This window comes from Saccopteryx bilineata, chromosome 4, assembly GCF_036850765.1.
Source record: "Saccopteryx bilineata isolate mSacBil1 chromosome 4, mSacBil1_pri_phased_curated, whole genome shotgun sequence".
Classification (NCBI taxonomy): domain Eukaryota; kingdom Metazoa; phylum Chordata; class Mammalia; order Chiroptera; family Emballonuridae; genus Saccopteryx; species Saccopteryx bilineata.
The window spans coordinates 225,401,919-225,427,635 of NC_089493.1; the positions used below are offsets into that span (position 1 = coordinate 225,401,919).

Below are 25,717 nucleotides of genomic sequence, written 5' to 3' on the forward strand. Positions count from 1 at the left end.
GTGACTGGGAGACCTGGCTGGCTGAACTCTCGGGCTTATTTCCTCACTGGATAAATGTGGAGGCTAGTCTCTCTGATTCTGAAGGCTCCTGACACCTAAAATGAATGAGTCTCAAACACAGGGGTGGTGGTGCTTGATGACTGATGTGAAAGAACAGGGAAAGTACTAAAGATCCCAGTTTATTTTCAGTTTTGCAGCCTCGGGGTTTGGTAGCACCACAGGGAAGAGCCGAAGATGGCAGTTTGCTTCCAGCCCATGCCAGCCTCCACCTCATCTGCCCCACACTCCACTGACCCAGGAGCACTCCAGACTCACCACTGTGTCATCCAGAGGCCAGCCTCTCCTCGCCATCTCCACAAACCCAGTATGAGTCTCAAGGTCAGGCTCCAGCCGCCTCTTATTTCCCCGAGATGTCCCTCTGAGAACATCATGACCACTATTGTAATGATCCTGTACTTGACTACAGATTACTTCTTCCTGCCCCTCTCCCAACCAGCCTCCTGGCCTCAAAAGGATCCTTCTATTCTTCTCCCAGGGTCAGTGCTATTCAGTGCCCACACACAGGTAGTATGCAGATGAAGACATGGCAAGACTTGTGAAATAATAGGAACATGACACCAAGGAGGATGGAAAAAAAAATGTGTCAGGATCCTAACAAACAGAACAATTAAAAGCAGCTACTTTATCTTGCAACAGATATTTCCAATGTCTTCTTTAAATAAAGAATTGAGCTAAAGGTCTAAAGGTGAAAAGCAGTTTGGGGTTTTTAGTGTTAAATGTCAAGCAGAAAGGCTTTGGGGTAGCCTTAGGCAACAAGCAAAGCCACTCAAGTTTAGGCCTCTTCCAAGTGTTAGGCCACCTGCATTAAACAGTAAGGCATGGGGCTGGTGTCTGGGCAGACAGATTGGCTTTGCATTATGGACTTGGCTGCAATTTATGGAACAATGACTTCTGAGCCAGCAGTATTTTACTGAAGCTGGGGTACCACCTCTTTTAGGAAGCCTTCCCTGATCACTCCAAAGGTCAGCTTGGAGAATCACTTTCCATGAGAAGCAACTGCCACATGTCACGTAATTGTCTGCGAGTGCTCTGCTCACAGACCGCCAGGCTGTGAGCAGCCTAAGTCAGTGTGGCTTAGTCATCGCTGTGCCTCTGCACCTGCTGTATAGTTTATTGAATGAATAATTAAATGCAGCCTAGGAAATTCAAACACAAGTCATTAATGCACTTGATAAAATGCTCAAGAAATCATCCTAAGAAGGAGAATTAAAGATAGATTTTTATTATTTTTAAAAGTCCCTTTTAAATATACCCCTTATAGTATGCATAATCCAGTAATATAAAAATATAATAATATATGAATATCAGAGTGATAATTGTACATTAAGTTCAGACACTGAGATGACCATTTTTGCCTGTGTATAGGATGCTTATTATTCTTTGGCAAATCAGTTCCTCATTGAAAAGCAAGCAAAGTTTTTACATATATTACCTGAAATCTAATGGGGCAGCTCATATTAGTAAAAATTTGCTTTACAAAATCTATAATAAAGCTACTGGGGATTTAGAATTTAGAGAATTAGATTCAGATATGGGTACTCTTAAGGAACTATGTAACTTTCCATCTAAATAGTGGCAATTTAAAGCATCTTTCATAGAGAGAGACCCAGTAAACACTACTTAGATAAAAGAAGCTATCTATTTTAAATAAGACCAGCTAAGTACTAGATCAAAGGCGCCACATACACTTACAACCAAATGGCAGTGCTTCTGAGATCAAAGTGCTGCTGGGCTGGGAGAACAGAGAGAGCCCGCGCCCAGAAAGCAGGAAAAAGGACTAGGAGACCTCACCAATATCAAGATTGTAAAGTAGACACATGTCTTTACTTATTTTTTTGTTGCAATGCAGAATCTTTGGTTAAAATGGGGGAGAAAGTGTACCAATTAATAAGTATGTAAAATAAATTCTGAGCCATCAAAGGACTTTCCTTACTATTGTTCTTCGCATTTCTGAAAGACAAGTACTGCAAAATGTTTATAATGTTAACCAGCCGCTTTCTTCTAAAATTTGGAGCTACAAATCCAAGCTAATAAAGGCTGCATATTTTTCTTTAGGGATCTTTTAATGGGACCTCTCAAATCTTAAGATCTTAAAACCTTGGGCAAGAAAGCAATCTGCTTGGCAAATCTAAATCACAGTGTGGATTCTGCTGTAAGAACAGGCACTGTTAGAGTTACCATCAAACAGTGGGAAATGATGCAAGAATATAAAATATAGTAAGTGACAGAACATTTTATTGATGTGTCTAAACCAGTCATCAAAGACATCAATTGAAGAATGAGTGAAGTATGGGGTTATTTCAAAGCAACTTCCTGCTAGAATTAGACTTCCCAGATTGTATGGTTCATTCTTGCTGTTTTTTCAGCCGGACCCTAATCATAAATACAGATTTGTAAACCGTGCCTTATCTGCTAACCATTCTTACTTGTTAATATAAAGAGACAACTTCTGTCCTTTGCACTTTGTGAAAGTGCAGAGCTGGAATATTTAATAGTCGAGATTTTACTCAAGTCAGCTGTGCATTTGTTAGGCATGTGGAACCACATGCTTTTCAAGTGGCTAGCAGACCCCACTCAGACATTTATCTTAATGCTCAGATGCCTTTCATTTGCTGGTAGATTATAAACCACTAGAATCATTTCAAAGCCTCCTGGCTCTAATCTAAAATTAAAGCAAAAAAAAAAAAGGTCTGTGGCATTGCTCAGGAAAACTCCGTAAAGGCAGCGGTAGCCAGCCTCTGAGATAGCTCCCCATGCTGACCTCCACCTCCTGGCATTCCCACCTTTGTGCAGTGCCCTCTCACACTGTCCCAGGGTTGTTCTGCATAACCAGCAGAATACTGGTTATAATACAGATACTAAGTTATAAAAGACACTGTGGCTTCTGTCTTGATCATACTTGCTTTCTCCCATGGCTCACTTGCTCTGGGAAAAGTCAGCTTCCATGTTGTGAGCTGTCCTACATAAAGGCACACGTGGTAAGGAACTAATGCCTCTGCCGAGCCATCTGAGGGAGACCGGAAACTGACTCTCCAGACGTGATCAAGCTTTGAAACAACATAGCACTACAGCTGAGAGCTTGACTGCAACCTGCAGGAGACCCTGAGCCTGAACTGCCCAGCGAAGCTGCTTCCAGATTCCTGCTCCTCAGAAACTGTGTGAGACAATTTGAGTTTTGAGGCAATTTGTTACCCAGCCATACATAACTAATACAAAGGCTTTGTTCACTTCAGGTAATTAGGAATTCTTTCAGCCCACCCTTGACAGCCCAATAATAGTTATCCTCATTGCTTAGCTAAGCACTTTATGTTTATTGTCACTCTTGTCATTACAATCCTATGAGGTTGGTTTTATTTTTATCCTTATTTTGCAGATGAGGAAACAGAAGTTACATATCTCAAGGTCACATAACTTAAACAGTGACCAAAACAATATTCAACTCCAGATCTGTGTGACTTGAGAGTCCACAGATTTTTTTTTTAATTTTTATTTATTTATTTATTTATTTATTTATTTATTTTTTTACAGAGACAGAGAATGAGTCAGAGAGAGGGATAGACAGGGACAGACAGACAGGAACGGAGAGAGATGAGAAGCATCAATCATTAGTTTTTCATTGCGCATTGCAACACCTTAGTTGTTCATTGATTGCTTTCTCGTATGTGCCTTGACCACGGGCCTTCAGCAGACTGAGTAACCCCTTGCTGGAGCCAGTGACCTTGGGTTCAAGCTGGTGAGTTTTTCCTCAAGCCAGATGAGCCCGCACTCAAGCTGGTGACCTCGGGGTCTTGAACCCGGGTCTTCTGCATTCCAGTCTGACGCTCTACCCACTGCGCCACCACCTGATCAGGCAGTCCACAGATTTTTAACTACAACACTATTCTGCTTGTCACAGAATAGTGAGGATATATAATTTAGCTAAAGTCTCACAACATTCTTTTTTTTTTTTTTTTGTTCATTTTTCTGAAGCTGGAAATGGGGAGAGACAGTCAGACAGACTCCCGCATGCGCCCGACCGGGATCCACCTGGCACGCCCACCATGGGGCGACGCTCTGCCCACCAGGGGGCGATGCTCTGCCCATCCTGGGCGTCGCCATATTGCGACCAGAGCCACTCTAGCGCCTGAGGCAGAGGCCACAGAGCCATCCCCTGCGCCCGGGCCATCTTTGCTCCAATGGAGCCTTGGCTGCGGGAGGGGAGGAGAGAGACAGAGAGGAAAGCGCGGCGGAGGGGTGGAGAAGCAAATGGGCGCTTCTCCTGTGTGCCCTGGCCGGAATCAAACCCGGGTCCTCCGCACGCTAGGCCGACGCTCTACCGCTGAGCCAACCGGCCAGGGCCTCACAACATTCTTAACACCAGCATAGTACTTTAGCCAAGGCTCCAATTTTGATATTCCATCGGTCATTTTGACATAAGACTCCAAAAGTATCTCTTCCCATCCCAGCATGATGAACTCAACTTCATCTAGAGGAAACTGTGCTCAAGGAGAAGGGAAATAAATGTGCTGACAATTTTCATAATCTCGTCTTCCCTCCTGATGCCATTTGATGCTTTCCTTTACCTGGACTTAGAAAAAGGAAAAATGAAGAGAGAAAGGCCAGCTATAACTAGACCAGAAAATCAAATGTCATCTTCTGGAGGAAGTTTATAGTGTTGTCTGGAAGTGACCCTTTGATTAAATATGAGGTCATGAAAATTTGGGATTTTACCACATAAGATTGTTAAAAGAAAACAGTGGTGTTTAGTAACTCTTTCAGAGCAAAAGCTATTTAAATTAAACTTCCCAAGCTCCATTAGATAAAAAAAAATTCTATCCCAAGACCAGCTCATTCTGGTCTTGTATTTTATTTTGGATGTTAGATCACCAGCAAGCTACTGGGAGTCTGCAGGGTACACTACGGAGACCATTGCTAAGCGTAGGCCACAATTCTGAAACAATAGTTCAAGTTACTGTTCAAGTTCAAAGTTACTGTTTATAGTAAGATCACCTGGGGATGCTGTTAAACAGGCACATTCCCAGGCCCCAATCTGACCTATGGAGTCAGAGTCTTCAGATGGATTCAGTTGAGGAAATGAACAAATTGTTTTTGAAAAGAAAGATATTATTGTCAGTTCTTATAGATATAGGACGCTAAGGAACAATTAGATGTTTTCCCACTAAATGGAGCATTGAGCACCTTTGAAAGCAGTAAACTTTGACACATTGCATCCTTTGTTTTCTTTTGTAACAGATTTTAATACATGTGATCTTAACATTTTGGATTGTAATAAATAAAAGTATTTTACTGACTGGTAAGTATTCCAGGTTATTAGGAAATATGTAATTTGATTGAAATAAAATCAGTCAAAGTTAGAATTGTTCCAACTTGTAATAATGACCATTCAAAATCTTGACTCTAGATATTTATATTGTTGCAAATGAAGAAGGGCCAGTGTTATTCAGTTGGCATTCACTCAGCTCAATAGCACATGGTCCCCACGGAAATCTCCTGCACTGGGACTTTTCAGGTGGCAAAACCAAATAAACCGACTCTATGAGAGGTGAGAATTCTTGCCCAAATCCGTTAGGCTGTCAACTCTGTCATTCAGGTGGTTGGAAACGTTGTGCTTTTGTGACTTGGAGTCCAAGTCTCAGCAAGTGACTTGACTTGCAGAGTTTGTGTGTACAGCCTGCCAGCTCTGGTCAGTGTCACCAACACCTCAGTTTCATCCTGACAGCAAGCCATCAGCACAAAAAATGCCACAAACCAGGCCCTGCTGCTAATTGTCCCCCTTTCAGTGCTTTAAGACCTTGACCATCTTGGTCTAAGCATGAATATTTGCATGTGTTCCAATTTGTCTAATTGTGGACATGTTAACATTTCCCCCCCTTCCAGATGGTGATGTGAAAAAGGGGAACTCAGTCACTCAGGTTAACATTGTGTCTCTTTCTCCATAGGTCAGACCTACTGCAAATAAAACAATTTAGGGCTCTGTGTGTGCTGGAAATGGGGTCTTTGCTGGGTATGGGGGAAGGGAATGGTCTGGGAGTCCAATTTTCAGAGAAAACTCACCAGTTCCTGTCAACTGAAAGAAACGTTTCATGCACATGGTGGGTCAGAATGTTATTTTTATAATATAAACCACCTGGCCTCCTCCTCATTTACCTCTGCCACATATGTTATTCTACACACGTACCTAGACTAAGGTTCCTGGTAACTATTACAAAACCATGTTGTGTTTTGCTCCTTGAGGTTTTTTTCTTTTCCCTTTTTTCTTTTCTTCCTTTTCTTTTTTCAAGTAAAGGTGAAGACAAGATGAATTGATCAGGGCTCAAAGTTTTGGTTTATTTTTATAGTTGCTTTGATGTAAAGGGACTTGGCTCTGATTGCACTGAGAGGGATGGAGGGGGGCTGGGGAAAGATGGAGTCAGCCTTTCTTCCTCACTCAGCAGCTCCTGACACAGTGAGCATCTTCCTGAGACTTATCAGCGAGGAGCTGGGAGACTCCTGTGGAGATAGTCCCAAGTTTATATTTACCAGGAGCCCTTTCCCAAGTGTTCTCTTCACTACACTCTGCTATTCTATTTGAAGGCCAAGCACCTTTATGCATTTTGCTTGATAAGAAAAGACAGATTAAAGGGCTGCAGAATACGTGTAAGGTCTCATTAAAACAACACGCATCCCTAGTTTCATGGGCAAGTCAGTACAGTTTGATCATTAGCTGGCATATGACTTTCAAGTAGAAAAGGGTTATGACTAATCTCCCTTTCTTTGGGTCTCATCAGTTACAAAATAGGATGCTTTCTTGTGGAGATTTCTACCAAGAAATACCTCCTTTAGAAGTTAATTTACATTACTTAACATGCTATGCATCTGAGTCAAGTATACAACTCTAGAGACAGAGATGAGAAAGGTCATGGTTGATTTCAAATAGAAACACGGCATAAAACAGCATTAGTGAAGGGCAACAGTCTCAATTTTATGGCAGAAACTAACTCCCTATTTGGAGCATGGAATGTTAAGGCTTGGCCTTATTTAATAACTGGTAAAAAGAGAGCATTACAATTCCATTAAGTCAAGTCTATGAATTAATCAAATTTTCTCTTAGTCCTTCTCTCCTGAGAAAAACATAATTTTACAGTTAGTGCTAGACTTACAACTATGATTGGTTCTGACAGACTGGCCGTAACACGATTTGGTCGTAAGTTGAGTAGGCTATATGTATAGTACTGTGAAATGATGTTATAAAAATCTTTAAGTCATATTTTATCATAATTTTTTCATTATTGTTATATATCATAATTTTCTTTGTTCATTTTATGCCATTTGTATCATCTCTACACCATTTTGTTTCTTATTTTTATATTCGTCAGGTTTAAGTGAAACACTGCATTACCAGTACAACTGGTTTAATATTTGCAAAGACAATTTCCTCTTGGTAGACATCTTGGAAGGGGTTTGATGAAAAATATTCAAGACACAAAACACAAATTGCTGTACTGAGTCTGGGATAACAGTTGAAATGGTGCATGTGGAGCTGGTATTGCTGCCGGAAGCTGGTCCGCACTGTCGTACGCCCAGCTGGGCAACGCTTGCGCTGCCAGACGCAGAGCAGTCGTGGCTAGCGATTGTGGTCCTAAAGTCAAATGGTCGTAAATTGCAGAACTCGTAAGTCGATCAATATTTGTATAAACTTAGCTTATTGTGATTTAAATATACTTTTAATTCCCTAGACTTTGAGAAGAATCATTCAATGAATGAAAGTATTAAATATGTGTTTTATATCTGTTAATACAGGTGAAGTATGCTTGCTGTGTTAACTAACTAAAAACAAAATTAAGCAGCCCTATCCTTTTAGCCAGTGTGTGCCTTCGAAAGGTGGTTTTCCTAGGTATCTTCATAGGCAAAGGCTTTGGTCTGAAAATTAAGTGGCATTAAAGCCCCTTAAGAAACAGAGCTTTGCAAGGAATTCATCTTCTGTGAGTGTTCTGTGTCATGCCTCAAAACTGGTCTGTCCCATATGTAACACCAAACATTGGTTGAAAACAAACAAAAGAAATCAACCAGTAGCTTGCCTATGGAACTACTAGAAAGCCCGGCGGTCATACGAAATGACCGCTGTTCTAGATATTATAAATTGTAATTAAAATGATTTGTGCAAAGGTGTCTGCTAATTCAAACTGATTTACCCAGGGCAGGCGGCGAGGACGCCCCTTTGCTTAGTGCCCCATGGGGTTTCCCCCTTCTACTTGTTTAATTGCTTAAAGTAGAGTGCAATGAAGGAAACCACTGGCGGTACATTTTTTAAGAGCCACCGCTAGCTCTTTAAAAGGTGATTTAAATAATAAAATGTTGAGTTCTAATGTAGTAAAGCCACCCAGATTCCATTCGGCAATACCAATCACAAAAGAGTTGCTGAGTTAATTTTCCTGCCATTATAAGCGGATTAAAGTTGTCTCGAACTGATGACATATAGCTATAAAATTCCATTTCTGAAATTTGCGATCTATTTTTTCCAGGATTATTTAAGCCAAGTTTAGGCTTCCAGCCTTGCTTTCCTCGTGGAAAAAGTAAAGGATACATCATTGCGTCAAGATTTGGATCCCATGTGCTGATTCGCTTTAATTCAGTTTGTCCAAGTTGAGCCTTTGGGTAAATTATTAAAGCTCACTGTGGCTCTCCATCAGTGTTTTCAAATATGACAGCCACTTCGTTGGCTTGCTGGACATTATACCGCCTTTGATCTAAGTTACGATCACAGACAATGGCCATGGCAATGCTGATTGCTGGCTCATTGCTTGCTATAGCATTAGAGGCCAACTTTTTTTCAACTTCGTGCATCATTTTATATGCAGTAGCAAATGGATTAATGTCTTGAAATAATTCCCCCATTTCATTAAGTAAGGTCTCAGGAACTCTTTTATTCCATTCTAAACGTGCCGAACTGGCTTCTGAGGGATCAAGTATATATAATTGAGCAAATTTTCTTTTCCCATCAGAAGGATGCAAAGTTCCAGTTTGATGGTAAACTTGACCATGAAGTCGAAAGCAATAAAGTCCTGGTCCAGGCAAGTCAATTGGTTTGTTTCCTATGGACGCAAAAGCAAACGAACTATTAATGGATCAAATGCTATCCATGTACTGTTTGCTATTTGGATGCTGATTAGTCAATAATTTATTCAAGAGTGGTGGATAATTCTCAATTAGTGGGACTACAATGTTTCTGTACTTGCAACATTGAGAAAATCCTTTCTTACCACGGTCAAATCGATTCGTTTCTAACTTGAAGTTTAAGGACTGACAGTGTTCACATTTAATATTCATGTCACCAGAGGAATGCTCAAAAATTAAAGTTTCTCCATTTGAAACTGTTTTAATCCTTTTTGCGTTTCGGTCAGCATTACTGTCGTTTTTTTGCATTTCTCTCCTGCCTTTGTTCAAGGGACTCATTTTGTCGAGACAGGCTTTTTTGTCTTGCATCTGAGGCAAGCCTTGTTTCTCTATGCTCATCAGTCTCATTTTGCCAAGAAAGACGCATTTGCTCTGCGACTGAAGCAAGCCTTGTCTTTCTCTGCTCAGTGGTTTCTTTTTGTCGAGAAAGCCGTTTTTGTGCAGCTTTAGCTCCTTTTCTCTCCTCTTCAGTGCTATATTTTCTAGGAGGCATTCTTAAAAGAAATTACGTTAAGACGTAGTTTTTATGTAAAACAGATGATTGTCAATGCAAACAAATGTTCACCTTCCCCCTGACACACTCAATTTGCGTTCAGCCTTAAATTGTTTCAAAAGCAGATGATTGCCAATGCAAACAAATGTTCACCTTCCCCCTGACCCGCTCAATTTGTGTTCAGCTGTGGCAACTTCACCCCATTGGCTAGTACAGTTACGCAAGCAACCAATAAGCTATCGGTGACAAACAGACACTTAAGCCGCATATAATAAAGATTACATATCTGTTTCATGTAGTGCCTGGCATTGTGCAAATAGATCAAGTACCTGACCCCAAGTGTTTATTATTGTGAAGCAATTTTCAGAACAAAAGGCTTGTGCAAAAGATATAATACTCCAATAATTAGTGTCCTAAATTTCAAATAAATTGAGCTATCACATCAATGTTTTAGCCAGGGGGATACATTTTTTATTCAACCATAATTCATGCACATAAATAATTGCATGGTCTAGTACTGTAACCCCTTAAATTTTTGCTTTTCATTCCAAATAAGAATAAAATTTATTAATCAAATCATTCTAGCAGAGTATATTGAAGACCATGTCACAGGCTTGAAAATGAAACCTGTTTCACAAACCTTTAGATCAAAATGTAAAGTAAGATAAAACACTCAACTAAGTTCCCCTTTTGGTTTTGGAAACAAAAACAGCTGCTGGAACAATGAGCAGCTTTCCTTCTGAGTTTATCAAAAGGAGCTGATGACCCTTGTGGTGCTCTTATTGTAAAAAATAAAAATTAATGCCAGTTCTCATGGTCATGTGGTATGGCTAGGGAAGCTTTAACTGCCTAGACAAAAAATGGCATAAAGAAAATAAATCCAAAATGCATGAATTCTTATTTAATGCCTGTAATAGTAGGAGATAGTGTGTGTTTTATAAAAGACACAGTAAGTACTAATGTGTTTCAATATAACTTTCTGAAAGAAAAAATAATTTAGTGTCAATAGATCATTTTATTCATTGTTTATCAATGGAAAAACAATCGTATTTTTACTTCTCTTTTCCTATACCATAGTAGCTTATGAAGGAATGAGTTAAAGACAGGATTATGGCTGCTTTCTTTCCCTCTGGCTCTGTGTTCTTTTGGGGGGAAGGTTGTGTTGTCAAGACTAACTGAAAATTCTTTAATTAGTTTTCCTGAACACAGCTTCCCATTTACTTCAGTAGATTTCTTTGCATAAAACCAGTGGTTTGTGTCCATGAGAGCCTTTTAACTGCTTTCCTTTGATTAATCAGAAAACTAAAGCACAGTCTGAATACCACTTTCCTAAAGAATGAATGAGCATAATCTCTTACAGCTTTCATGAAACTAGAGGGATTAATCCTGCAGCCCAGTCCCATACTGCACCTCAAGTATTTTCAATTACTTGGCACCATTGGAGGTGAAACCCACAGCTCAGTAAGAAGGCTACTGCTGGCATAATGGTTTCTCCATGTCTCAGCACATGGTCTTGGCATTAATAATCCATCATGAAATGATTTGCAATGCACAATGGTGACATTTGATTATGTGAAAGGCATTGCAGGAATGAGCATGTAGGCTCTCACAGGCCAATTGCTAGCAAAGAACATGATGGAAAGTTATATAGTGAAAATAGCATTGAAGATGGTTTCTGAACTAAGAAAACTGCAAGGACATTACTTTAGGGGTGATTTTCTTTTCCTCTTTTTTGCTTCCTGATTTTCTTTTCTCAAGTCATATTTTGGAGGGCCAAATGGGTTAAGGGGCCAGATGTGGCAGCCAGTCACCCAAACACATTTTCAAAATATATTTGATTCAGGAAATTCTGGCTCTTTTAAAGCAAGGATGTTAATGATCCCCCTGAGAACCTTAAAATGTGATGATTTAAACATAAGGAAAAGGAGACCCTGAAATGATCACAGATCACCAAGACTCCTCCCTGCTGAAAAGTTCAGATTTTTCATCTTGTTTTCTATTTTTTAAAGACCACATAGAGGATGTTGCATGTACTTCCTAAGGAAAGTCTTTCTACCATTTTGGGTAGAAATTTATGAGACAGTTGGGAACTTCATAATTCTCAAGATAGCAAAAACAAAAATAAGAACATTAGAATTTCTTTTTTTTTCCTTTTCTTTCTTTCTTTTTTATTAGTAAGTGAGAGACGGGGAGGCAGGAAGGCAGAGAGACAGACTCCCACATGAGCCTCAACCAGGATCCACCCAGCAAGCCCAGTACAGGGTGATGCTCTGCTCATCTGGAGCCACTGCTCCGTTGCTGCTCAGCAACAGAGCTATTTCAGCACCTGAAGGATGCTGAAGGCCATGGAGCCATCCTCAGTGCCCAGGGCCAACTTTTCTCAACCAGTCAAGCCATGGCTGCAGGAGGAGAAGAGAGAAAGAGAGAGAGAGAAGAATGAGGGGGAGGGCTGGAGAAGTAGATGGTCGCTTCTCCTGTGTGCCCTGACTGGGAATTGAACATGGGACCTTCACACACCGGGCTGATGCTATACTGTTGAGCCAACCAGCCCGGGCTAGAATTTCTTAGGCTTATATCCTCTCTAGATCCATTCACCTATTTGTCAGATGCATTATATTCTAGATAAATTATAATAAGTGTACTTATTACATATTAGCAAATATATCTGATTATGGCCAAATCTTGGTTATTCATGGTCATTGGTACAGAGTAGAGTGAAGATTACTAATGTATAAATTAAATGCAGAGAAATTAAAAGGTTCTTTTTTTAAAATCAGTACTTCCAAATTAATCCACTTCCAAAACTTTAACACAGATATTAGCTGATTTTAATGTTACTGATGCTTCCTTCCCAACCCACTGTCTTGCAGTTAGGTGAAATATCTTAGTTCATATATTACACTGTATATAATAGTATATGATATTTTGTATGTCAATCAGTAGTGACTATATACAGAAACTGGACAAATATAAACATCAATTCTTGGAATTTATCATTCATTCATTCATTTAGCTATTCATTCCACAAAATTTATTAGGCACTTAAATATATACAGAGCATAGTACTTAAAGTCATAGGAATATAAGAATACAGGCCCTGGCCCTGAGGCACTCAACATTTTATTATACAGGCAGAAGCGGCACATAAGTAGCTGTAGCAGAAGGTAAAAAATATAAAACATTAGAAGAGAAACTGAGATAACTGCTTTGGGAAATCAGAAGTAGAAAAATCTAGCAGGGCAATGCAGGGAAAATTCACGAAGACTGTGTGTGACATTTGAGAGGAGTCCTGGAAGTTGGACAGGGTTTAGATATGAAGAAAGGAAAGTGGCAACAGTACTTCATGAGTAAGTCACAGTGAGTATGTGAGTGGCTAGAAGAGGTCATGGCACAATGAGGAACAGTCAGGACAAATCACTGAGTGTCAGAAGAGGAATTCAGGGTCATAAAGCTGGAAGGAAATGTTAGGGCTAGTTGTAGTCTTTTTGACAGAATAAAAAATTTAGACTCTGATAAGAAGGCAATAGGAAACTGTTGAGGTGTTTTTTAAAAAATACAGAAAACTTTTTTATTTTGAAATAAATGTCAACTTATAGAAAAGTTTCAAAGATAAGACAGAGAGTTCCCAGATAGTAGTCAATATTATCTAGGTTTTCATGTTTTAAAAACATAATTGTTTATGTAGTATTCTTATATTACATTCCTATAAGTGCATCCCTTTCTCATGCTTAGTGTAGTGTATATGTTGTTTATTGTTCTGACTCAGAAATGTGAAAGATTTGTCTTATTTATCTTTTCAAATAGTTTTTGGTTTTCTTTACCTGGTTTGTCAGTTTTTGCCCTATTTCATCATATTCCCCAAATCTGCCCTACATATATATTCAATCTATGCTAAATAATAATAGTAATAATAATAATAAACAGTGTGATCAGACGAGATCGGGCGCGTTCAGGGTGGTATGGCCGTAGACGCCCTAAACAGTGTGATCAATGTCCAGATGCCATATCAAACAAAAACTTTTAATCCGTCTTTAAAGCATAATGCGGTCCCTCAGTCCTACACAGTCATAGAGCTGAGTGATTCTTTTGACATCATTCCGCTTGGAATATGATGGGTCATTTCAGTATAAAAATTTGTGCTTTTTTTAACTTGAAGAAAATTACTTTTGGTATTTCTTTTTGCCCATTTTCTTGTTCTTTTTCTAGAACTGTTATTAAATTGCTGTTTATCTCCAAGGTTTATCCTTATGTCTCTGGTACTACCTTTTTCCTTCTCTTTGTCTTGCGATCTAAGTTCTAGAAAACTTACTTTACTTTTATTTTTTTACTTTGTTATCCTTTACTAATTCAGCTATAATCTACATACTCCTTTTTTATTTGTTTATTCATTTATTTATTACTCTAATTTGACAATCATATTTTAAATTTCCTGTTCCTTCCTGGCTCCTTTTATCATAGATATTTTAGGGATAAATATCCTCCCACAATTTTTTGAGAGTACTCATTGTAATACTCTCTATTGTCTTTTGTTACTTGAATTATTTCTGTTCTTTTGTTTGATTGCCTTGAACTTTTCTCTTTTGCTTTTGGCTTTCCTCAAATGTTTGGTGATCTTTTAGTCTATTGACATTCATGGACAAAGAAATAAATTTGTTCAGGTGGCTGTCATGTCCTTGCTTTGAGGCTGAGTAGGTCTGTTCCCTAGGTCTCCCCTTAAATGAGAAGCCTGAGGGGCAGGCTGTCTGAGTAGGCAGACTCCATCTCATAATATGTGATGATGGTACTGCAGGCTCAGGTGGGTCAGCAAACTCCTTCGTCAGTGGCTCAACTTTCTTCCCCCTTCCCTGGCCATCATTCTTGTCTAAAGGTCTGGGGTTACATCAAGCTTTGTTCTGAGGCTTCAAGACCCACTTTTAAATCATCCTCCCCAGGCAATTCACTTTCATTAGTCAGAGGTCAAAATCCACTGGTGACCATCACTCAAGGTAGGAGAAGGTAGGACCTCACTGATTGATGAGGTCAGAAGTTTCTAGAGCAATTTTTTAATTAGCCTTAAAATTATCCCATGCTACTGCCAGAGTAATCTTTCTGAAGTATATTTGAATATATCACTTTCCTACTCAGAATTCTTCAGGGGTGCTGATTTTACATAGAATAAAACCTGTTGTCCTTTGCAAAGCGTGACGATCCCTTATGGTTTGTGTGGGTTTCTGACCATCTTCTCCCACCACTTCATCCTAAAAATTCTGAAAGTGTTTGTGGTTTTCTCTTGCTCCATGCCTTTGCACACACTGTTCTCTGTGCCGAGAATGTCACCTGTACTCTTCTGGCAAAAAGCACTAGTAACTGCACATCTCAGTTTGTGATTGTATTCCTGTGAATCCTTCTTTGCTTCCCCCCAGGCGAACGCAGGTCTGTGGGTCTTTTTATCCTCCTCGCACTCCACAAAATATTTGAAGTAACATAAAAACAGATACATGGTAATAGGAAAAAATAAATGAGTGAGACATACCAAGTTAAAAGGGAGACTAAAGGTAGAAATACAATATAAATAATACTCAGTATTACATGACATTAAGTTCTGTAGACTTAGACTACAAAGACATACACTGAAATTTTGACTCTGGGCTTCCTAACTGTCAAAGTTAGAGAGAAACTTAAATGCTTATGAGTTTCACATTGTACGTAAAGTATAAATTAGACATTTTTGCCAGTTATTGAAAATTGAGAAATGGTTTGCTGAACTAAAAAAGCACTTACAATGGTGACTGGTAAACTGAGAAGTTTCTTCCTTTATGCTTTCATTGACCCTCAAATATAATTCTTTGTAATTACTCTAATATTTTTGTATATTGATTTCCTCAAGGTATGAACCATATCCTCATTACTGGGCCCAATGCTTGATACTTCCTAGTCACTCAATGAGTATTTGTTACACACACTGGATAACCAGATGTTGACAGTTAATGTAGGCCAATGTTTTTGTTTGAGTAGGTATACAACTAGAATTGAATCATCAATTACACCCATCATAAGCATAATAAAAATGTAATCAACTGAAAGTTTTTATTTTATTTTATTTAGAAAGGCTTTGTAATAATTATAAAAAAAATAGTTAGAATGCCTGCTATATACCAAATAAACACATTGCATGTATAGCTTATCACTTCTGACCAACTCCAGGGGAATCTCAAAGTCAAGAAGATCAAGAAGTTAATTTAATTTCCTAAGGATAAACAGTCATTCAGAAACAGAATTTGAGCTTAGCCCAAGTGCCTGAACGCAGCTCTGTAAGTCTTAACCTTTGCTGTTGGTTCATGCTTTGGTGTGTAGTAGATTGATTAGTATTTGATGACAAAATTCATGAAAGGGGAGACTCTCTGCTGATGGAACGGCCACCATGGAAGGACTTTGTCCAAGTTTCCGTGTTCTTTAACGTATATTCCAAAATATTTTGAGGGAAAAGAGAGCAACTATCAGGCAAATAAAATGCTATAAAATTCACTTTCCATAAAGAATGATCAGGGGACACACTAATTTTAAAAAATTGAGACATCTGACCAATTTTCCTATAAATATAATGGAATATGACACAACTTTTTCACTGCAACTGAGAAAAGTTATAATGTTACCATTTTATAAAAGGGCTTACTCTATTGGGGAGGGGGGCTTACTCTATTTTAACCCAATTAACTTTCACTGACCAATTTATGGTTGCTTCTTACCTGAAAGTTGCCAAAACAACTTCCCCCTGGAAGAGTCACGTAACTCACAAAGGGCGGTCCAGGAGATGGGAGCGACTCGTACACCACCGTCCCTTCACTCGGGGACGCAGCCCTCTGCTGCTGCTTGCTCTCCCAGAATTCCTGTAACATCGACACAACGTTCACTGAAAAAGAGGAAATGTAACCAGTTATTAAAAATAAACATGCCCTGGCAAAACAAAATTTTATTTTCAGGGTGCTTTCAGTTGTGAAAGAAGCAAATACTATTTAACAAAAATGTGTTTATTTCTCCTCAAGCATGGCTGAAAGTATTTTGCACCCTAATTCTAACAACATTATAGTATATTAAATTAACTTTATAAATTAATTTTTAATATCAAATTTAAATTTTTTCATTCTTTTTTCTTTAAAAATTTGGCTTAATAAACTTTGTTCCGAGCTATAATTATATATGGCCCCTGCTCCCATTTCTCATATATTCTTAAACCCACAAAGGAAAAACCAAATTCAAGGGTGAAGATGTAAGCAATGTCATCTTAATTAGGACTCACCTATTATAAAGTTTTAGAGGAAAAAGGCAGAAAAAAGAAAACTCTTTTATGCTTCTCTCCACCCCAGTCTGAACAATGAAAGGTAATTGTGCAACGAGCAGGAGGCTGGAAAAAGCCGTAAGTGAGACTAATAACGTGGAGACCTTGTTAAGAACCACGTCTGTTAGATGACTTCAGAGAACATAGTAATGGCTGTAGCCATGTGTTTTAGATTAAATGACCTGTGATAGCCTGCAGAATTTCCAGATCAAATTATGTTGGTTTGTTTATCCTGTACTGCAAATTGAATTGTGGAAATTAACAAGGATAATAGAATTTTAGAACTTACAGGTCATGCAGGCAAAGCTCTGCCTAATGCAGGAATTCCCTGCTCAACACTCCTAACAGATGCCCATCTGGCCGGTGCCCAAACACGTGAAAGACCTGGTACTGGGCACCTCCTGGAACAGCCTATTCCAACTGCTAATGGTTCTGACTGGAAATGTCCTCTTTGGGAGTAAGCAGAAATCTACCTCCTATAGGTTCAGGCAAGTGGTCTACTCATTTCTGGGGCCTCCTAGGAACTTATCCCTGTATCCACACGAGAGCCTACCATGCAGCCTGGAGGCAGCAGAGGGCATCTTGGGTTTTTGCCTGCCTGCTCTTTGCTTCCTTCCCCTCTTTGTGGAAGTGTGCTAAGGTTTTCCTTAAAGAACAGCTGTTTCTTCAACCATGTCTTTTCCAAGGCTGAGGGTAAGAATTTGCCCAAAACCAAATTATCTAGAGCCAGTAAATCCAGGAATTTTGTTGGAAACATTGGAAGGCTAGATTCTCCTTCTTCACTGAGGTCGCTGAGGGCATGGAAGCTAAGCAGGGGGCCGCCTAGGCAGAGGGGATGGACGCTGAGCATGGGGAAGGAATGGAAGCTGAGCAGGGCCGCCTAAGCAGAGGGGATGGAAGCTGAGCAGGGCCCTCTAGGCAGAGGGGATGGAACTGAGCAGGGCTGTCTAGGCAGAGGGGATGGAAGCTGAGCATGGAAGCTGAGCACGGGGAAGGGGATGGAAGCTGAGCATGGGGAAGGGATGGACACTGAGCAGGGGCCGCCTAGGCAGAGGGGATGGAACCTGAGCACCGGGAGGGGGATGGAAGCTGAGCAGGGCCGCCTAGGCAGAGGAGATGGAAGCTGAGCATGGAAGCTGAGCACGGGGACAGGGATGGAAGCTGAGCAGGGCCGCCTAGGCAGAGGAGATGGAAGCTGAGCAGGGGCCACCTAGGCAAAGGGGATGGACGCTGAGCACGGGGCCACCTAGGCAGAGGGGATGGACGCTGAGCACGGGGAGGGGATGGAAGCTGAGCATGGAAGCTGAGCACGGGCCGCCTCAGGCAGAGGGGAAACACGTTTACAAGAAAGCTAACATAGGGAGTGTGCCAAGAGGTGGACAAAAAACAACAAAAGGTGAAGGGATTAATAAAAAAAAGTGTAATGTGTAACACAAAGACACAGACAGCAATATCATGACTGCCAGAGGGAAAGAGCATAGGTGAAGGTGGGCAAAGGGGTCAAAGAGACTTGGCTTCAGGCGATGGGTGCAGTGTGGTGGGGAGATGATGGAAGTTCCCATGGAATAGTTTGAGCTCCTGAACCAACGCATCTGCTTTGTCCTGGAACCATTTTGAACTGGTGTCTCTCACTTGCAGATGAAAATATACTGTACAGATTTCTAATACCAACTTCAGATTTCAAGTTCTAGATTAAATAAATTTTTGTTTTTTCTCATTTTTTGTGTAGCATACTGTCTATGCCCTTTGACATTCTCTGGAATACATTTCTGGAAGTACTTTAAAATCCTGGGTGTTGATATTTTACAGGGTGTCAAGAGAGTCACAGTTTGATCTGGAGGCAAAAACATAGCACAGCCCCCCTTTTAACTGTTTCCCAGACCACCAGGCTCCTCTGCCTCACCCCCAGGTCACTGATCAGCTTCAGAGTGTGCAGAGTCTAGCCAAATTATCTAGACACTCAAAGAACCTAAATCCTGTGTATATTTTTAATCTGCAGTGTTTAGTTTTTTTCTTTTCCTTTTGCTTTCCAGTTTTATTGAGATACAATGCAGTGTTTAGTTTTTAAGAGGTGGTTTGTAAAGAAACTAGAAAAATGTAAGATTATTTGAAGGGATAACTGAATTAACCAATAAAATACATGATGAAGTGGTCCAAGTGAGATTGGTCATTACAGAACTTTTTCATTCAGTGAAAAATACTTGAAATAACATTTTCTACCAGTGAATGGAACTCAAAATAGAATTATAACTTTTATTTTCTAAACTGTATTTCTGCTCCTCATCCTCCCTTCTCTCTTGTCTCTGGGAAAACAAAGATTTTGAGCTGGTTGGTTTGTGTTTCTATTTGTGTTTGACCTGCAGAATTCAACAAAGATGTCTTGAAGATTGAAGCCTAAAACCAAAGCCAGTGGCTTGTTGCTCTGATAGTCAACAAAGCATATTAGCAGCTATTTCTTTCTTTTTTTTTAATTCATTTTTAGAGAGAGAGAAGGGGGATGAGCAGGGAGCATCAACTCTCATATGCACCTTGACCAGGCAAGCTCAGGGTTTTGAACCAGCGACCTCAGTGTTCCAGGCTGACACTTTATCCACTGCGCCGCCATAGGTCAGGCAGCAGTTATTTCAAGTAAGTTCATTATTGAATGATGTTCAGCTGAGGACTAGAGTAAGAGGTCAAAGACCTCTTTAGGTAAAATGAAAGATTATTTCGGTAAAATGAAAACAAGAATTTTGGCACATAAAGCTATGTGGATTAAAGAGTTTGAAGGTATGTATTAAGTAAGATTTCTGCATGAATAAAAGTAGCAGATTTCATATTTTTCATTCTGTAACCTTGGAAGATTTCTTTGATGGTCCTATGTATGTCATCACCTCTAAAGATTGCAATATATGTCCCTGCACACACACAATCCATCTTCCTATTTCTATCTCCTCTTGATGACTGGAAAAGCAGATGAATGGAGTGCAGAGAGAAGAAGTCCAGCTTGCTATTTGGAATTCCAAAAATCGGTATATCAGAGGATACCCTATTTATGAAAAACATGCTCCTCTATTTTTTTGAAGTAGTAACAACAAGGTTCATGGACAGTATCAAAGACAATGCAAGCAGAGGGTCAAGTACTGCTAAAAAAATCCAAGTTTGAGAATAGGCTTCACCACAGTTTTGTCTCTAGGTGCAGTTGCACCTTCAATGCTCATCAATGATCCTGGCTTCATGTTAAAGAAACAAACTCAAGCATGTGATGCCCAACCCTACATCTAGCATCTAGTGACTCATCTGCACAAGTGCCCAGTTTCACCTTAATGCCTGCAGTCTCAAATGAGTTTGTGTTGCTTTTCCTGGGTATTGTTATATTAGTCATTCTCTTAATTTATTTTTTTAGATGTTTCCTCTTTGCACACCCCTTTTTGCCCATCATAAGTATGTTCAGAATGGTGAATGAATCAATCAACCAATTAAATAAAACACTCAATATTGAAACTATTTCTGGCAACTAGGTATTAAAATTTTTCCACCCAGAAATACAAATGGCCAACAGATATATGAAAAGATGCTCAGCTTCATTAGTTATTAGAGAAATGCAAATCAAAACTACAATGAGATACCACCTCACCCCTGTTAGATTAGCTATTATCAACAAGACAGGTAATAGCAAATGTTGGAGAGGCTGCGGAAAAAAGGGAACTCTCATCCACTGTTGGTGGGACTGTAAAGTAGTACAACCATTATGGAGGAAAGTATGGTGGTTCCTCAAAAAACTGCAAATAGAACTACCTTATGACCCAGCAATCCCTCTACTGGGTATATACCCCAAAACCTCAGAAACATTGATACGTAAAGACACATGTAGCCTCATGTTTATTGCAGCACTGTTCACAGTGGCCAAGACATGGAAACAACCAAAAAGCCCTTCAATAGAAGACTGGATAAAGAAGATGTGGCACATATACACTATGGAATACTACTCAGCCATAAGAAATGATGACATCAGATCATTTACAGCAAAATGGTGGGATCTTGATAACATTATATGGAGTGAAATAAGTAAATCAGAAAAAAACAAGAACTACATGATTCCATACATTGGTGGAACATAAAAACGAGACTAAGAGACATGGACAAGAGTGTGGTGGTTACCAGGGGTGGGGGGAGGGAGGACACAGGAGGGAGGGAGGGAGAGAGTTAGGGGGAGGGGGAGGGGCACAGAGAAAACTAGATAGAGGGTGACGGAGGACAATCTGACTCTGGGCGAGGGGTATGCAACATAATTTAATGACAAGATAACCTAGACATGTTTTCTTTGAATATATGTACCCTGATTTATTAATGTCATCCCATTAACATTAATAAAAATTTATTTAAAAATAAAATAAAATAAAATTTTTCCACCCATTATAGTCAAGCTGCTCAGAAGAATATTCCACATTACAATCTCTGTTTCTTTATCTTCTACCCATTTTTAACCTACTATAATCTGGCTTTCCTCTACATTATTCACTGAAACTACTTTGGCAAATATCATCAATTCTTAATTTTTATTCCTATTTACTTGATTTCTAACTGCATTTGACACAACTGATCAATTTCTTCTAAAAACACTCACACCCCGGGCTTTTCTGACAGTAGTCTTCCTGAGCTGCTCTCTGTATCGGATCATTTTGTTCTCTGTCTCCGTGTGGGTTCTTTCTTCCCGCCACCCCTCATGCTGCTCTTCATAGAGTCTTGTCCTTGTTTGTTTTTTCTTGCTTTTCTCTGTACTGTTCTCCTTCAATGACAGAACTTAAATCCATTGCTTCATCTGCCGTGATATACACCAACAGTTCCCAAACGTCTTCTTGTAACTCCAACTCCATCCTTCACGTGGAAGTTGCACAAATTCAACAAATTCCCAAACTCAGTGCATTTTCTTTTCCATAAATTCTTCTTTTTCCAAATTACTTAAAAAGTGAAGTGGTCAGCTATCCAGTCACCTAACCCAAGAACCTGGCAGAAACCTTAAACTTCATTTCCTCTTTCTATATATGGTAAATGCCCGAGATTTGTCAATTCCATATCTCGATGTCTCCCACAGTCACCACTTCTCGGTTTATACTCTGTGCTGCTTCGGTTCATATCTCACCAAGTACACCACAGTGCCCTCCGATTCGGTCATCCTCCCATCCAACCCATTTTCCAATTCTTCCCAAGACAAGCTTCTGAATTTCATAGTTGACCAAATCACTCACAGCTTCTGAAATCCTTCTGGGTGTTCTTCATTACCTACAAGATAAGTAAGTCCTTGGCAAGGCATAGAAAACCTAAGTCTTGATACTTTTTCCCATTCCAATGTCTCTCTTCAAGTCCCCTTCCAGGCCCCTCCCACTCTCATGCCTCTGATGTTACTAGAAGGAGCCGTATTTCCACTCTTGTCTTGGAATGCCTTTCTTTCCACTGTCTGTTGTCTTCCTTGGTGGCACATACTTATTTTTTAAAGTTTACCTCCAGCATCAGCTCCTTAGAAGTACCCCCCCCCCCAAAAAAAAAATCTCTAACTCCTTGCTACAGAAGCTGTACTCTCTGAGAAACAGCACAGCTCTCACTTGGGAACTTGTTAGAAATGCAGGATCTCTGGCTGTCCCCAGGCCTACCGAACCAGAATCTCCTTTCCTAACAAGAGTCTCAGGCAGTCCAATGGGCTTCAAGTTGGAAGAGCCCTGCTGTAGGAGTAGGGTGTTATTTTCATCTCCTTTATTATGCCAGACACTATACACTTTCTCACTGAATCCTTACAGTGCTCCCTAGGAATAGGTTTTATCATCCACAACTTGTAGATAAGAAGTCAAAGATGCTCTGGATACAATGACGCAGTGACTAAATTTTAGATCTGGGATGTTAAACCTAGTTCTGTCTGAGTGTATAGTCTGTGCTCTTTGTTTATCCAGAGACACTCTTTTTTTTAAATTTTTTTTATTTATTTATTCATTTTAGAGAGGAGAGGGAGAGACAGAGAGAGAGAGAGAGAGAGAGAGAGAGAGAGAGAGAGAGAGGAGAGACAGAGAGAGAGAAGGAGGGAGGAGCTGTAAGCATCAACTCCCATATGTGCCTTGACCAGGCAAGCCCAGGGTTTCGAACCGGCGACCTCAGCATTTCCAGGTCAATGCTTTATCCACTGCACCCCACAGGTCAGGCCAGAGACACTTTCTTAATTATTATGACATTTAAGTTGTTCTCATGTATGTTTACCTTTACTAAAGACAGTACTCTTCAGAGGAAGAATTATATCATTTTTTTCACAACATTTAGAATATAGTAGGAGCATAATAAATGTTAGTTGAGTACTTGAATGTTATCAAAGGTACAGAAAATATGCTGCATTTTTGAGGCCTGGAAGGGATGGCACAGGAGGTTCTTCACAGGAATTACTTCAGGCCCTGGCCTGTTGGCTCAATGGTAGAGCATCGGTCCAGTGTGTGAAAGTCCTGGGTTCGATTCCTGGTCAGGGCACACAAGAGAAGTGACCATCTGCTTTTCCACCCCTCCCCCTTCTCTCTCTCACTGCTCTCTCTCTCTCTTCTGCTCTCGGTCATGGCTTGGTTTGAGCAAGTTGGCCCCAGGTGCTGAGGATGGCTCCATGGCCTTACCTCAGGTGCTAAAATAGTTTGGTTACTAAGAAACAAAACTGCGGCCCCAGATGGGCAGAGCAGCTCCCCTCTTCATAGAGGGCTTGCTGTGTGGATCCCGGTTGCGGAGCATGCAAGAGTCTGTCTCTCTGCCTCCCTGCCTCCTCATCTCTCCCTTAATAATAATAAAAAAAGAATTACTTCACTTAACTTTCCCACGTGAAGCCACTGTGGTGCCCACACAACATGGACATGGTGGTGGCCGCCATTCCTCAGCTGGAGATGGTGCAGTATGTGCAGAAAAGATGAAGCGTGGTCAGAGTAGACAAGTGATGGCCTGCCACTCAATAGCTGGGGCTTCATCTTCATAATACACAGGGTGCAGTAAAGCCTGATGTGGGGCGGGAGGAGGAGTCCCTTTGTCTTAAGAGTGCCATCTCTCATCCATTTATGCTGCCTGCACGGAGCGCTCTGTTGAAGAGGATTTGAGAGTGGCTGGTGGTACCAGGGTGCCATAAGTAGCCAGCAGTGTGGCACTGGCATAGTCTATCTGATGACACTGCCCTTGATAGTATGGATTAAAAACGAAGTTCAGAACAGACCTCTGTCCATAAAGACTCACAATTTGATTACAAAAATAATATATTCATAATATAATTAGTGAACAAAATATTAGAGTGCTACAATGTAAAATAGGAATGATTTAAAAATATTTAAAACTTAAAAATTTATGCCACAATAATTAAATCAGTAGAATGAGAAACACAGATGAATATGGGCTGGAAAGTTCAGGAAAAGAGAGAGTAACTGCTCCTAGAGGGTGAGGGTCAGGTTTGAAAAGAGTGAGGAGAATAACAATGCTCTGCTGAGTCACTGTACAGGGAGTGACAGGACAGGAGACCACGAGGACAGGGACAGGATTTGACGAGGGACAGGGTGAGGAAATGTAGCTTCTTTTAGTGATGGAATATCAACCCCATTGTCCTAGTGTGTCTGTTCTACCCGAGGGGAAGAGAAAGGCTGGAGCACAGGGTCCTTTTCTTTTGTCCTTGCTAATGTGTCACGCTGCCTGCGGTGGCTGCTGCTGTCCGTGCAGAGGAAGGGCCCCAGCCCTTGGAGAGAATGTGTGGCTGCCCTTTCGCATCTGGTTTACCCCAGGGCGAAGGTTTCTCAGGGAGGAACTTGGGCAGGAGGTGAAGCAAGTAACAGAATGCTTCTTTGGCAGCCTGGAGAGAGCACAGAGTCCCTTGGGAAAAGGAAATCAATAACTGGGCACTCAGAGGGCTTTTATCCTAAAAATGCAGAGCTTGTCATTTTCACAGATTAGACACAGTAAGGGAATTCTGTGATCCAGAGGATGTAAATGCCTGGTGGATTATAGAGTATGTCAGAGAAGAGCTCTCGAATAAAGGCACTGGTTCAAACACAATGAACTTCATACTGCATCTTGTCTCTCCACCTTTTATCAACAGGCAGGCAGTTTACTTTGTGGTTAAAATGATGCACTCTGGAGCAGGTTGCCTGGGTTTGATTCCTGTTTCTCGCACTGTAAAATACCTGCCCCGCTCGCTGCTCCGGCTCTACCTGTAAAATGCAGTACTTACATCACAGGGTTGCTCTAAGGCTCAAAATGGAAGATGCTCAAAGAGAGACCTTCATAATAACCCCTAGAGCAGTGCTCTCCAACCCCTGGTCTGCAGAGAAAGAATAAATAACTTACATTATTTCCATGTTACTTATATTTAAGTCTGAACGATGTTTTATTTTTAAAAAATGACCAGATTCCCTCTGTTACATCTGTCTAAGACTCACTCTTGACGCTTGTCTTGGTCATGTGATACATTTATCCATCCCACCCTAAAGGCCGGCCTGTGAAAATATTTTTTGACATTAAACCAGTCCATGGCCCAAAAAAGGTTGGGGACCACTGCCCTAGAGTGTTAGCTATTATTTGTGGTCAGAGATAAAGGCATGTTTATATGCTTGTATACTGTAACTTTGAATTTGACTGTTCCTGGATTGAAAACCATAACATTCTAAAAGTAAGTCTGAAAATTCTCTAATTGTATACATTGTTCTATTTATTTCCAAAAT

The 25,717-nt window shown here is 40.3% G+C and overlaps 1 protein-coding gene across 1 annotated transcript in view; it reads right to left on the minus strand.

Moving 5' to 3' along the window:
* Nucleotides 1-25,717, minus strand: part of LIX1 (limb and CNS expressed 1) — a 58,164-nt gene that overhangs the window by 23,348 nt on the left and 9,099 nt on the right. Inside the window, exon 2 of the mRNA XM_066277805.1 lies at nt 16,432-16,595. Within this exon, the coding sequence (XP_066133902.1) occupies nt 16,432-16,595 (164 nt within the window). The remainder of the gene's footprint in view (nt 1-16,431; nt 16,596-25,717) is intronic.